Raw genomic sequence first — 16,066 nt, 5'->3', positions numbered from 1 at the left:
TACGGTACTATGCCCGGCAGTGCTTAAACATTTTGATTCTTCTTTTTCCGGCATCTGCCAGTACTGTGCGGAGGTGGCTGACACCTACCACATAGTGTGGGCTTGCCAGCTCAATACTTCTTTACCCCCGAACCCCAACCCAACCCGAGAGGACTGGGAGGCGAACCTGCTCGGCTGATACCGACAATTGCCCAGATAGCGACACTTGACCGCTGCCCACCTGCCGGCCACTAAGCGGCAGCAGACACGCTGCGCAGGGACGTGGCGACGGAATGGCAGGGAGCGAGGGAGCGTGCCTGCGGTGTCCGCCCGGAGTGGCGTAGGACGATGACAACAGTGATAGCTGTGAGCGCAGTTGTGATCGCGCGCTTACTCATTTCGAATTCTAAGTACTAATAAATGTTATCTTTCTGAGATTCGTAATCTGCGTCTGCCGCCCGTCATTGGCCAGACAGCCCGAACCCCACAACCTGTGCATTTTTTTTCTAAAGAAAAGGGAGGGTTGAAAATCTCATTTCTTCCCCCTGTCATGCATAGCTGTATTCGATACGAAATGAAAAGCTCAGCACAAAAACAAAATAGAACGCGCTTACTTTCTTTCGTAATGAGCAGAAAGCAGTAGAGGCAAAAGCGGCTGCGCAGGCAAAAGAACAAATGAGAGCATCTATCTTAACAAAGCTTGCGATAAATTCTCACTCTTTTTGGCGTTTTCGATCCTCTGCCGCTTCACTAGCGTGCACGAAGCGTAAAATAGGTGTCGAGCTAACGATTGCAACGGATTTATTCATGGTTCGGGGGAACGGTGTGCAGAATTGCACTGTTTTGAGGCGGAAATAATGTAGGCCGGACTTAGTGGTGTATTAATATCCGTCTGAAGGAGCTTGGCAACATGGCAGGCAAACTGCTTGGGGTCATCAGGCGGCCCGCTTAGACCGTTCGGACGCTAGACATCTAGAGATACCACCGTGGTGTTTCATCGAGACTCAGGCGTAAGTTAAAAGCTGATAGTAACGGTTTCTGAGATGAAGTGGATAATTTTATTCCCGCTAGCGTTTTGTTTTCGCAATGCCCACGAACTATAGGTGGCGCGCCGTGCTTTTCAATATGGCGCCAGGAGGAGGGTCAACCCGTTTGTTAGCATACGAACAGATAGGACGTGCGGACGTACGGACCGTGCCACTTTCACCGGATGAAGTCATGAGCTGCGGTGAAATGGATATGAGACTAAAATACTTTCCCAAACCATGGAAAGTGCTAAGTGCTCGCCACCTAATTATTTGCTGCGAAGTGAAAGGTTATATTTCACCTCCGTTACGGTGCATAACGATGCTTTGCGAAATCCTGTGCGTGCTACATAAACCTGTATGAACTAGAATTGACGTATGAGCTGAACGGCACTCCGAGGTAGTACGTACCGAGCCTGCCTGACGAATTTGCCGCAGTAGTAGGCCGCCAGCGAGTAGCGCCATCGCTGCTGCGTGTGATGATGGCTTGCAAACATAAAAGTGTTCTGTGATAATACCCCGTCGTCATTACTTGCGCAGTTGAAAACGCGGAGTTACGTCTTCAACGGAACACAAGCATTTAACATGCCATTCAGTAGCGCTTGTGTCACAGCCATGCTAAGACTCTAGCCGTGTGTACTTCACTCGCATGTTGCAGGTTCGATCAGCACGATCGAAACATCAATATCGAAAAGAATAAACACGTATGCTTTTCGCAACGTCGAAGAAGTTCGCCGAGAGGCGTGGATTGTGGCCGTGACTGCACGTTCCATCGCTCTAACCATTTCGCTTCTTTGGTCGAGCTCGAGCGTATTGGCGGCATGCGGCGCTCCATAATATCCACAATAATTGTGATACATGCAATGCACAAGAGGAACTATGCCTTTGTTTTGATCTCGCTCAAGGGTATTATACATTAAATACAATCAAAGTGACTTACGAGCGTGAAAGAACATTAACGCACGAGGGGACGTGAAGTGCAACTCGCTCCTCGTGAGTTAGCAGCTGGTGGTTCATCGTCGCTGGCACTCTCGGTGCTTTCACAGTCTTCTACGTCCAGTGAAAGATCCTCGTCGTCAAGATGGTTTCTTTCAACATCACTGCTGAAAGCAATCTGAAGAATTTCCTCCGCCGAACGACTTCGACCACTCCGCGTCACCACGTTTATAAATAGACAGACGTCTGGGCGCGGAGAACGTTTTGCTCTCAGACCGGTCAACAAGCAAATCGCTTGCAGTGTGCTGCCACCTATCAACAAACGTACAAAAACAAGCGGCGCAGCGGTGGCTATGAAACCCAACACACTGGCGAAGGACGGCGTGGATGGAAGCGTTCGCTCCACGAAAGGCGTCGAGCAGACGCGTCCTCGAATGATTGAAACGTCGCTCGCACGATTCGTAACAGCGCTTTGCTGACAAAGGATAGAGGCCCTATTTTAATGTATCGCCAACTTGAGATCGCTCAGTTATACCGTTATACATGAGCACATCGCGAGCCCGCGCGACCTCCCTCCCGCGTATAGTGTTATGGGACTCATGCACTACAAGAAACACTGACCAATTATATATGCAAGTAAAACAGGGTGAGCTTCAACTGAATATGTCAGACGATAACATTTAACTTACCTACGTGGCTACAGAAAGCCTCGCGAAGCTGATAGTATGTGTACACTCTGGGCTAGCATTGAAAGCGCGAGTTGCCACGTATTTTCACGAAAACGTCGCGTCTCGTAAGAACGAATCAGATTTCTCGTGTCACGGAGGGCCCGGTTTGTTTACTGATGCAGGGAACATGCAAAGTCGTAGTGTTCCTTTCTTGCCAACGCGTTAACACTGAGGCTAGCACAGCCGAACAAGGGAGCGACTGCATAGTGCCGCCATTTTGTCGTCTACTAACCCTCCTCGAGAGGACGCTCCTGAATTCCGCTCGGTGGCGCGACAGTCTATGGGCATTGCGAATACTTCGCCGACAACGGAGATGCGTTTATATAATGTGCACATGCCACAGTTATGTATAATATTGGCATACATCCGCACGAGTGGACGCAATACTACTCGACAAGGTAAACTGTATCGCGTAGACTGCGCCATAATTATCCGATGTACTGGTGCATTCATGTAGCAAACGTACCACTGAGACTTTTGCTATATTAGATGATTGGTTTTTTGTAGTTTCTGACTGTTCAGTGATTCATGTTTTTTGCAGGCTGTGTTGATCTTAAGAATGTTCCCTTCAGCAGAACTCGTCCTGTAAGTAAAGCTGCTTAATATTGTTTCAATCGGTTACGTTACTTCACTGAACCTAAATGTTGTACTCAATAAGCGTGAAATCCTACCTGTTGGACAAGGATATCTTCGTCACCTTCGACTTGACGGCTTCGAATGACCATAGCTGGGCTAAATATAACTTGAAAAATTATGGCATGACGAATGAAGAACATTAGCGTTTTGCAATTTCGGATCATCAAATGCCAAGGAATAGCCGTGCTGTGACAAATGTAAAACATTCTGCTTTAACTCAATGCGCCTATTGCCGCTCTAAACTGTTTACCTCGTTTGGCATGACAGAAAAGTCCGATAACCAGTGCTTTATTGTCTTTTATAGCGTTGTTGCTTCGCATTTGCTCTAAAGGACACAGTTCTAGAATCCGAAGAGCTAGCTATACATAGGATATCCTGTGGTCCAAACAAGAATCTAGCAAGGCCTTCTGAATGTTTGCCCGAAAGTAACATTTAAGCACGTCAGCTAGCTTCGTGCTGCTACGTCAGTGCACGACTGACATTTGCAAAGGAATGCTAGTGCCAAATAGAAAAGGACAAGACGCATGTACGTTTCTATTCAGCGTTTCATTTTCGCACTTACACTGATTTCAAATGCACTGCGAGCTCGAACAAGTGAGCGAGTCTAAACCCGTGCGGCATTCGCCACAATGCAGCCAAATATTTCGTTTTGCAGAGAAAGTGGCCGTATTCGCAATACTATTTCGAATTCAGCACACGTTACTAAATGAATACATGAAATCATAAAGGAAGCTAAATTAATTTACTTGTTACAGATCGGCGCAGGGATCGGCACTGTGTGTAGCTTTTTGATACGTACATATGTGTAGCGAACATTCTGGTAACGAAACTTCGATCCGTCCTCGTCGCTCGGGAAGGCTTTCCTCTATGTTGCTGCTACATATACAGGGTGTCCCAGCTATCACGCAGCACGATTTTAAAAAAGAGGAACGGCGTTACGCGAATCAAACCTACAGCATATTGTTCCTAGTACACTAGAGTAGCCACTGCTATTTTTTTCGTCAATGAGGTTTAATTAATTAGTCATAATTAATTAATCATATTACCACATATATCCGGATCGCTTGTTACACCTGTGTCTTCTTTGGTCAGGTTCTACGGAACTTTAGTGAAGCACTTGTGTTTCCCAGTGACTCTTACTCCACTCTCTCCTTCTATTGCACCCAAGAAATAATTCTGTAGTTTCTTGCATTCCTAATTTCCTCTAAAATAGGATCCTAATGATGCAGATGAGAGTGCACGAACTTTTCGCGAAGTCAGTATGGTAAATAAAGTATGCTAGAAATAAGATTTCTCGCGGTTCAAACCAGTGGTTAGGTCAGCATGAAACGACACGGTAACAACACATTTTTTCTAGAGAGGAGTTCTTCAAGCGAGTGTGTTGACCGAGTGCACTCAAGAAAAATCGCTCTGGATGGTCAAGATAACAACGTAGTATTTAGCTGTTCTTTCTGGAAGCGCCACTTGCAATGTCTCTAGCAATATGTTCATGGACTCTTAATATATTTAGTGATATCTGCGATTTTTCTTATATGAAGACGAAAGCCTAAGATGCCTGCTTGTATGCGGAAATTGACCGGCGCCCCGCGTCGGCGGCGTCGGCACCAACACGAGTGATGCGAAAAATCATCACGTGATGATTTCGTCATGACATCACTATGACGTGACGTTGCATTATGACGCCACAACATGAAGTGACCATGCGATTCATCCGCAGTCCTGCGCGCCAACTCGCATTACATTAACCGCGTTGTCCATGGCAGTCGGTGCATCACTACAGTGCCCAATGGCCGCTAGTCTTCTTTTCAATGCACGTAATACCTACAGAGTGTCTTTAGAGCATCGTCGGAGAGAGGCAGTGGCAGTTTTTTGCTCCGTCACAGATTTAAACGTTTGCCTCATGGATACACCTTTAAATTGCGACTAACCACTCCAAAATAGCATTCGCCTTCATGATAAACATATGTTCGAATCTTTTGCGGACATCCGCGACATCCCTGGGACCATTCCTAAGGCAGCGAACACGGTGCCTGAGATTAGCGCTGTGCCTGCTGGCACTTGCAATTTCTGAACCCTGCCTTTTCGAGCCCTCAAAGTTTCCATGTACACAGGCTAAGTGGATAAGCTGTTGCAGCCAACAGCAAGCCTTGTTCACCACGTGCATTAAGACTTACTAGGACGTTCTCCCTCTCAAGATTTCTTGACCATCGGCATGTGTTTGGCCTGCTACTTAATGTGGTATGAGGGAACCCCTCTGCTGGAGCTCACGGCTCCGACAGCGGTAAAATCATATATTGCTACGTGGAGACCGCAGTAGCACTGCCTAACTACTTACCAAAGCGGGCAGTTTTGAAGCTTGCCTTTGTATGGTCCCCCGAGACATTTTGAAACACGCCTTCATAAAAATACGGCATTCCACCCAGTGAACAGTAGCATTGCTAGCGGTGTCAACTGACAATTGAAGTCGTCAGTGACCACAACGTTCAATAGAAAGCACTGAGTAGGAAAGCTCAGTCTAGTGCTACATGGACTACGCGCAACTGGCAAAGGCGACCTTGGAGTTACCGTTGCCAAATGTCATTCGAGTTCAGCCATCAATCCGCGTTTTTGGCGAATTGTTCGTTATTCAGCAAGAGATTGCGCGGGAGTACTCGGAATTCTTCCCAGCACTGACTAGACTTGGAGCGTCCGGTATTCCTGTGTGCGCGATCTTTATTATTTAGTGCGCTTCTAAGTTCATGTGAAAAAAATATTGGGATATTTGCGGTGATAACGTATGTATTAGGGAACAAAAGTGCGCATAATGCTCAAGATAAGCGGTGTAAACTGACCGACTTTCTCATCAACAGTGGTTTCGTCAGTAAGCACTGACCGATCGATAACAGTGAAGTCACTCTTTAAAATACTTGTTAATACTGCGAAGACGATATCTATGAGTTTCACTTTGAAAACATCCAGTGTGTCATTTTTGTGCTCTGTAATTCAACTGTCGTTATGTAAGGTTTGTGACAACAATGATTTCGGTGTTCTCTTTGATAGCACCTTGCACTTTTCCGCTCTCATTAAGAGCGTTGCTGTGCGATGTATTCGTTCCGCAGGCGCTTTTTGCATAATAATAAAAAAAAATTCAATGGCTCCATACACTTCTGTAAATTGTACACCGTTATGTCTTCCTCAACGTGGATATTCATCTGCGATCTGCAATCACTTTTTTTTTTGATCCCAGTAGTAACAGAATTGAGCGGGTCCAGGAAAAATTCCAAGGAATATTACTCTCACTGCGGTAGAAATCAACCGTGATCTCGTTCTAATAATGTTTCATTATTATCACTGTCATCACGTCACTAACCACGAAGTCGCGCTGATTTGCTCTCATTTCGAGCTTGTTCACGGTAACGTCGCCTCCCGTGAACTGCTCATTTTTACTAATTTTCGAATTCCTCGTAAGATATCTGGACAGTTTACACAAATTAACTAAGAGGCCTGCCACTGATAACACTCGACCGTCCACAGGATACCAAGTTTTTATAATTCTTGTTTTAGGGGCGAAGCTCCTTTAGCTGGGGCCTTGTCTCCCGTCGCGCTGTAGCCAGCCGCCAGTACTGGAAGCGCTCGCTGTCGCGCTCCCGCCAAAGATGAGTCTTCTTCCTCTTGTTCTTCGACCGCCTTGATGATGATGCCAATGAGGAAAATTTCAGATGCACCCCATATTCACGAAGTGAATGATCACGAGTCGGCGAAGCTCCGCTCGCGCCTAAGAGAAGTGTACTTCCACTTGTTCTTCAAGCGCCTTGATGATGATGCTAATGAGGAAAATTTCAGAATCACAGCATATCCACGAAGTGAATGATGACGAGTGGGCGCAGGCGAAACCACAAATAACATTTGAAAAACAGGAAGCAAGAGAGAAATAGAGAGAAAGGAATAAAAAATAGGAAGCAAAATAGAAATAAAGATAAATAAAGAGACATAAACGAAAACAGAAAAAGAGAGGAGGAAAGAAAGAGAAAGCGGACGAGAAAAAAACGAGGCTCTCAGCTCCGTACTTCCTTCAAGCTCGATCAGGGGGACTTGCACTGACCTCGTCTTCTCAAATTTCAGGTTAGGTCCCATATAGGAACCTTTGGATTTAGATTTCACCGATCATAAGGGGGTGATAAGAAAGAAAAATGCCGCCCACATCTCAACACCATATACGCAGTGTGATTAATAAACAACTTTGTATATACTGTACACACATGCTCTCAAGTCTTTGCATGATCGAGTGGGCAATGTACGGGGGGATTCACGGTTAATGATCCCCCCCCGAGCTTCGCCCACTCGTCATCATTCACTTCGCCGATATGCTGTGATTCTTAGGGGCGAAGCTCTTTAGGGTGCCGGTCGTTCCCTCCTCTGTAGTAGTAGTAGTAGTAGTAGTATGTATGTAGCTAGCTCTAGTTTGATGAATTGCTCACTAGATGGCGTTTCTTAGAGTTGCTGTTTCTTAGAGTTGCTATTTCTTAGAGTTGCTGTTTAAAGATGAGAGATGGCGCTTTTATAATGCGAATGGCGCATGTCATTGGATGCCTGCGATCGTAAGAGGCGCTCGCTCTTGGCGCGCTTTCTCTTTCGCTCGGAGTCGCCGGATGGAGGCAGACTAAGGCGCTCGCTCTTGGCGCGCTTTCTCTTTCGCTCGGGAGCGGACACTTTCCCTGCATTTCACCGATCACAAAGCGGTGATTATAACGGGAACCACGTAAACCAACAGTAGAATAAAAGTTTGATGTTTAATATATACACGGTGTTTCACACTCTTTATATGGTGTCCTGGGCGAATTTCACGGAAGAGTTTTACTATTTACCACTGATTTGCTCCGGAGCTTCGCCCCACTCATCATCATTCACCCCGTGGATATGCTGTGATTTTTTTTTCATGACTCGCACTCATTAGTTTCCTCCGAGCTTTACGCTGTTTTATTATAGTGCCGCACATTGTACACAATGTTTTCTCCTTTGTCATTGAGCCTAGCTTGCACATATCTGTATGCGGCTTTATTTGTGTTGCCCTTTTGTATTTTCTCCGTTGTGTTGTATTTCTTTCCTGATGTTCTTATATTTTCTGTTTTATACCAAAATTGGTATTTTCTCCGCTATACTGTCCTTATTGCATTGTTAACTATTATATTTTGTATGTGTCAGTGCGTCGGCAATGCTGGTGTTGCTGGGCAGAATAAATAGGTTATTAAACTATCATTATTTTTATTGTATTGGTTGATTGGCTGATCGGATATTTAGATTTTTTTTCTTTATTATTTCGTACGACAGGTTCGGCAAAAGATCTGTACATCTAAGGTGTAGGTGAGTATCTCTGGTCAAGGCACACTAACGCCCTCAGTTTTGGCGTAGCGTCGGTCATTATTTCGTAGCATTTTCATGGCACAGGCCCAACTACAACTTTGCATGTACAGGTGACAAGCCAGTGGTACGTCTTCCGTTCAGCGTATGGCTTGCCGCTGGTGAAATTTGAAACGACGACTGGCTGTGATCGCAGATACAGGTTGTTTGGATACTTGTTATTCGGCTCTAGAACATGTACATAGAATAATTGCATTTAAGGGAGTAGTAAAATATTGTTAAGTATTCTTCCCTTCTACTTCCCTCAAGTCAAACCAAAATACGGCACATTGATAGAAATGCCAGTGAATAATGCTGGCTTCCTAATTGCCGTTATTGACATGTCCATTTGTTGAAGAACGGAAAAAAGTATAAAAGCAACCATAGTTTGTGCTGCCCTAAATGTCACAGCAAACTTTCGCGCAGCCCTAGCATCAACGAGCATAGCGGCCGGGCGCTCAGGCAAACACGAAAACAGCTCACTCTGTGACCGCGAAAGAATTTTTTTTCAGCGTGGCAGGGGCATTTCTTCATAAATAAGGCATTCATTTCGTTCATTTCGATTGCAAATAACAATGCGAACGCGTTCTTTGTACATAGCTTCTTCCAGGAAGGTCGATGAACCAAGTATTCCTCATATGTGAACTTTGCTATTTGAAGGCCTCCTCTCGTGACATCAATCGAAGAAGTAACATTTAGAAGACGTTGTTGAAAAGTCGTCGAACGACACGTGTCGCCGGAGCCGATGTTTTTACAGAGGGAGCTGTCGTCATAAAGGGAAGGAACGCTTTCCCAAGTAGTGTGTCTATGTACTCCTACCTCACTGGGTGTGTTCCAATACTCACCGTAGACGGCTAAATAGGCTCCGTGCAGACATAACTCCGCTCGGCGTCCCTAGCGGCAAGAAGCGCAGATTTGGCGGGATGCTCTGACGCGCTCGCAATGGGGTGAAGTCGAGGAACTATGCCTTTTACGATCACTACACTTTTCTTGCTTCTCGCGCTTGGCTAGTGACCAGAGCGACAGTCCGTCCGCGTTATCAACGCGATCAGTCAGCCGCAGGTGGTGGACGATAAGAATAATATAGCATACAACATCGCTCCGCGATTGCACCCCTGCTCGCTCCACGCTCCCGCTGTAACGGCGCGAGCTATTTTCGCGGGCAGTTCGTTTTGTGTCGGTTGCGCTGTTCGTAGGAATGCCGAACTTCAGGAATAATTGCTGCGTTGTTGGGTGCAGTAACACCTACAGGAATTATCCGGGCACGCGTTTTTACCGGTTTCCATTTAGAGAATATGAACGGAATCGGCGTGAACGGTGTATGGCACTCGTTCGACGACAAAAGGGAGTTTTGTGAATAGATGGGGTATCTTTTTTTCTGGGGGGTGCATTTGCCCATGATTGCTGATCTGCCGAGCAACACCTCTTCCGCGACGCCGTGAACGTGACCCGGTTCGAGGAGGTCCCTGCCCTTCTTCAGATTAGCTCCTCGGAAGAAACTATCTATATCACGTAGCTCCCTGAATCCAAACGTAATAATAATTGGCACGCTTTGCAGTGCCATGGCAGCAAAACACGAGCCGCGACGACGAACGCGGCTGCGCGGGTTAAGTCGGCGCAGCCAATGCAGTGGCCGTTCGATGAAAAGCGTTTTTTCATTCAGCGGCCGTTACAGTGCAATTGCTGGTATCGCCAGTTTCAAGCTGCCGCTGAGTTCGCTGCCGAGTTAGCTCGAGGGTGATAAGCTGTGATTGTTTAGTGAGTGAGACGGCCCGCGTTACACATGCGCAGTTTCGCTCAACGGGCTCGTCACCTCCGTTGTCTTCCCCCAGGTAATGCATTTTTTGTTGCCGCGTTCGCCTGAGGATACACGAGGTTTGGCGAAAAGAAGCACATGCGCTAATGCTGCGTTCTCTGACAGCTGATAAAAATTTGACGTCTTTTAGAAGCAAACGGGAAAGAAAACGCCTCAAGCGAAGCGCCAAAACACGGCGCTGTGGCTTGCTGCTGCCTGCGTCGCCTGCTCCCTTATCCCGCCAAATCTGCTGCCGTGGCCGCTTTGGCGCTGGAGGCAGCGCGCGCCTGTGGCGGCTCCTAACGTATGCACGGTGCCCATAGACAGCTAAGTGGACAGCGGTCATCTTAGGTCCCATTCCAATTCTCACGTAGCCGGCAAAATAGACAGCTTCGAGAAAGACAAAAACGATGCAGGCTACGTCGCTGTCCAAACAGGATGGCGGCTCAGCGAACTGCTCCGATAGCTCTGATGTCGCCGGTATGGTCGTCTGCACACCAGCAGACGCTTTTCCATGCGCTCAATATTAGCTACGTTCAATTTTTGACAGCTTTGAACACGGAAAAAGGTAAAGAAATAACTATTACATTTGTTTTTCTTAGCTTTTCCTTGTCGACACGAGATGGCGTCACGTCGCGTAGACGTATTCTAGACGCGTTCCATTTCTCGGACAACATGGGCGAGATGCTGTCTTCTAAGCTGTCAGCGTAGACTGTCTACGATGCTGTCCAGAATTGGAACAAAGCCACTGTCGTCCAGAATCAAACGAAAGAAGGGGAAGTTTATACTTACGCGCAGAAAACGGAAAAGGAAGAAAAAAATTAGGACGCCTTTTTGCTTTCGGGAAGCTTGAGGAAAGCGAAGATTGGCGTATACATGCCTGACGCACTGCTTTCTTTCTTTCTTTCTTTCTTTCTTTCTTTATTTATTTCTTTCTTTCTTCCTTTCTTTCTTTCTTTCCTTATTTGTTCCTTTCCTTCATTCGTTCTTCATTGCTTTCTTTTTTTCTTTCCTTCTTCCTTTCTTTATTATTTGTGTCGCATTGCGCGATGCTTCCTTCTAACTTATTCCTTCTCCATACCAGGAATGGAGCTTCATCCGAACGTTCAGAAGCGCTACATTTCTGTTGATGCAGGAAAAAAATGGTGGTCATGCATTATTTATGAAATAGAACAATTAAAGGCAACGTTGAAATGTGGCAACGTGAAACCACGGGTGACATTGACAAAAGATCAGATCTGTACATCAAAAACAGCTGATCAGCGCCAAGTCCATCACCGAGAAAGCATCAGTTTTTGAAAAAAATGGCGCATACAAATACTCCAAATTGTGTGCACCCGCATTTCAGTACTTTCGCAGGCGCTGTGCTTTTCATGAACCATACACCGTTACACCAACCGAAATATGTATCCATACAACCTTCGCTTAAAAGGAGGACGGTGCTTTAAAGGATAGAATGGTGTTGATGACAAATGGAGGATCGATGTTTTACATTAAAGAGGACAAAAATGGGAGAGACAGAGGGTGAACACTGCTCCAGGTCTGCAAAATGGCGAGCATGTCGGTGAGTCATGCTCCCACCGAAGGTGCAGAAAATAATGCCACCTCACAGGGCGTGCATCCACCGAAACTGGCATAATATCGTAGTAACACGGTAAAAAATTTTCTTAGACAAAAGGACAATTATGAGTGGTCATATTTTATGCTTGAAACCGACTTTTATATAATAGTTACTGAAGAGGGCAGAGATGTGCTTTAGTATTACGTTTTGTTGCACCTTCACAGAGAAGCATCCTGAGAAACGAACTCGCAAGATTTTCTACCTAGCAACTCACGCATGCGCATATAATTTGCGCGAATACGAAATAGTTACTTTTCTCGTTTAGACCATGTGACAGCGTTGTAACTGGAGAGGCTGCGATAGAAATTATTACTTGCTTCTTTCTTTCGCTGAATTGTGATTTTTATCGGAGTCGGCGCGCAAGTACGTGGAATGGAGCGCCACGCTTTCGCAATGTCAATTGAAGCGAAAACTGACTGTTAAGTCACGGTCTTGATCATGTTTAGTAGCGGACAGGTATATTTCATAGAAACTCCTTCCACGGCGCGACAAGCGTGAACGCTGAGGGACCGTCTTCGCGCTTTTGAAAGGAGAAGTGGGTTACATGTTGCAAGCTGGAAATGCAGGAATGGCTTATTTGCCAGTGCGATGTGTTCTGCCGATTTGCTATTACAAAAGTGTGTATATTCTTGATAATTCACTTCAAGTTAATGTCTAATGGCAGATCATAAACGTGTCCGCTGAAGGAAGACTAACAAAACATCATATCTCCATGTTTTGCTCATTGCCGTGCTCTACTCGCCCACACCCCCTCATCTAGCAAAGCACTCCTACTCCTTTTTTTACAAAAAAATTGTATGGGTCTTAAATACCGGATAGCGTGAATTGGACAGAGGACAAAGCAAGAAGATAGATGCACAGGACAAGCGCTTGTCATGTGCATCTATATTCTTGCAGTAGTTAAAAGATTATGAACCAACTAGCTCAGCAACGAATTTTGTTAAGTTTTATGGGTCTGTGTAAGCTAAGGCACTCGTGAGAGACGCACAACCTAATCAAACCTCTTTCTTCTTGTTTCATTAAGTTGTAAATTACAAATACAAGGAACCCTTGATCAGTTCTCTGTCTTAGTTTTAAAGACACGTGTACGCCTAGATAGCATGTGTACCGATGCAAAGTTGCGCTAGTTATGTATGCGATCAGGCTATCTGGTATAAGTCGGTGCCGCGCTCTCAATTCAAACGGATCACTCTCACACTCCATGCACCCGGCTCTGGAGATGCGGATTCACAATCAAGCGTAGGCTGCGGCTTGAGCGCTTGTGAGTTCCTTCTGTAGTACATTATGAAAGCGGAGGCAAGGGCGCGCAGGCATGATTAATTAAGAGCGACAACATGGATATATTGGGGGGGGGGGGGGTTAAACAGACACGTGACTGGATGTGCGAAGATGGAAACAATTCCCTTAGTTGATTCTGAACTTTCTCGGTCCGACCACGCCTACTGCGAGAATATACTCTTTCACCTTCGAATAAGAACGTGTACCTTGATGAATATTGCAAAGATATTTGATATAATTATTTGATTTTTATGTTTCTCGATTTAACGTTTCCACAAAGTAACACAATCTTAGGCTAATAATTTATTTGTAGTGATCAAATCGACAACACGTTGCAGGCTTTTCACCAGAAAGTGGTCACAGTAAAACTATCAACGTGTGTTTAATATATATCATAGCTACTACGGAATTCCCACGGGGCTCACTATTGCGTCCATGGTCGTCGTGCTTTATAATAGTAATTTCTCTGACTATCCTTCATAAAAATTTCGTTACGTGCTCGACTCTGGCCTGCAGTGAGGGCCACCCGTATAAGTAAAAATCCTTGAGTTAATGTACTAGGTGTTATGTGTGGCTAATGAAGAAAAAAACATCAAGAAAACAGTCTCTATGGCCCTCTCGGTAAGCATATAGCGCCATGTGTTACTAGTTCACGCGTATCGTGCTCAGTCGCGGTTTTTCATGGTGCAAGCATCATCAAACAAATACAGAACAATGTCGTCTTGGTCAGTAAAGCTTGCTTAGCTCACACAATTTGGTTTAATCCTAAAACTGCATTGCAAAATATGATTGAGTATCGCTCGGTAACGCGAAATAACTGCTTTCTGAGCTTACAATATATTAGAAAAAAAATATATCATTTCTGCATTCTCACGTTATGATCGGTCCGTCGCTCCCCCTGCAAATGTGTAGGCTTGGGAACTCTCTACGCTCTTCGCACGCCATCTGCTAAATGCCAAGAAGTTTTCATGGATCATTTAACACGGGTCTGGAAACCTCCCGCCTCTCTACGGTGAAGTGAATTTCGCCAGAACCAAAAGTTTACGCATATACTCGTCCCTTTTGATGAACTCAGATGTCGGAATTTGTAGCGCCTTAAACCAGCCATTGTCCGTGATGGAATTCATAGCTGCTTTAGACAGGTCCTGGCGTGTCGGTTTCAGTGCGTGTTTCTTTCTCAATCTGTGGTATTTGTCAGCAACAAGAATTATCATTTTGAAGGTTATTGTTTGTAAATATAAAGATGTATTTTGAAGTGTGTGTGTGTGTTTATATATCTAAACGCACGTGTGGGTGTTTTGTAATGGAGCGTAGAAGGGGGAGCCTTTCAGTCGGAATGTTCGCTTTAGTCTCCCATTCCTTATGAGGATGGTAATTCGGGGAAGTTGGTTGTTTATGATTTTCGAAACAATGACGCACGAACACAACTTCCTTTTGTTCACAGTCGGGTTCACCGAGCGATCACAGAAACCTTACTGTTAATGGACTCCAGCTGGCAAAATATGATCGGCAGTCCTGCACTCAACGCCGTTCTTCTCCCATGTGTTGTTTTTTTCATAGCCAACGCTGCGCCGCTTGTTGTTGAACATTGTTGATAGGTAGCAGCGTACTGCTAGCAGTTTACTTGTTGACAGTTTTGAGAGCAGAATGTTCGCCGAACCCGGACGCCTAGGCGTTTCTGTCATTGTAAATACGGTGGCGCGAAGAAGTCGAGGGCCCTCTGCAGAGGAAATCCTTGTGATTGATTTTGACAGTGACGTTCAAAGACCGCCTTGCCGACGAGAATTTTTCACTGGACATTGAAGGCTGTGACAGCACCGAGAGTGACAGCGACAATAAAGATGAGGCTACTTACTTATAAGGAGCAAGCTAGACTTCACGTCCCATCTAGCTTTAAGCGTTTTCACACTCATAGGTAAGTGTATTTGATGTGCAATAGTGTTGTGCTCAAAATAAAAGCACAATTTTTCTGATGCGATGCATTTAGCGCAACTTATTGTGGATTTCATGGAGTGCCGCATGCTGCCAGCGCGTTTGACGAGCGGAAGCGATACACTTAAAGGTTATGAAAAGTACATCGCCGCCGAAAGGCATTGTGGAGGAATTCTTCGATGTCGCGAAAAGCACGTGTGTGCAATCGTTTCGAGGTTCATGTTTCGAGGCGCTGATCAAAACCTGCAGCCTGCGAGAGAAGTGATCATGATACGGAACAAATGACCGCACTGTATACATGTTTAGAATTAATCTTCACGCTAGACATGTGGTACCCTGCTGCCACGATGGCTTTATTTTCTAGCGGCCTATTACTATGGAAAATCTGGAAGGTAGGCTCGATGCGTACCTAGGAGTGCCGTTCATAGCATGCGTCAGTTATATTTCACGAAGTTTTCTGTAGCCTCTGGTTAACCTTCCTGCATTTCTTTGTTCTCTGTTTATCTAGCACGCATAGCATTTCGCTGCAAATCGCGCGAAGGCTTCTCAAAGACCCGGCCACGGAGCTGAAATATAACATTTCACACTGCGGCAAAAAATGAGGTGGCGATCATTTGCCACTTCCCGTGGTTTGGAGAAGTATTTCGGTCTGATATCAAAGCGGCACAGAGTATGTGTCAGCACCTCCTACCTTTGCCTATGCTAGCAGACGGGTTGACACACCACCGCGCGCCATCTTGAATCGCACAACATGGCAACT

General features: G+C 45.5%; 1 protein-coding gene across 2 annotated transcripts in view; it reads right to left on the bottom strand.

Moving 5' to 3' along the window:
* The window catches only part of LOC119386764 (uncharacterized), a 72,501-nt gene extending 68,947 nt beyond the window's left edge, over window positions 1-3,554 (bottom strand). For both annotated transcript variants that reach the window (XM_049413235.1, XM_037654040.2), the window contains exon 1: window positions 3,340-3,554. In XM_049413235.1, coding sequence (XP_049269192.1) covers window positions 3,340-3,510 — 171 coding nt within the window. In that variant the 5' untranslated portion in view covers window positions 3,511-3,554. The remainder of the gene's footprint in view (window positions 1-3,339) is intronic.
* Between the last annotated feature and the right edge of the window lie 12,512 nt (window positions 3,555-16,066).

The sequence above is a fragment of the Rhipicephalus sanguineus genome, chromosome 3 (assembly GCF_013339695.2).
Source record: "Rhipicephalus sanguineus isolate Rsan-2018 chromosome 3, BIME_Rsan_1.4, whole genome shotgun sequence".
Lineage (NCBI taxonomy): Eukaryota > Metazoa > Arthropoda > Arachnida > Ixodida > Ixodidae > Rhipicephalus > Rhipicephalus sanguineus.
This window is presented reverse-complemented; position numbering and strand designations above follow the sequence as displayed.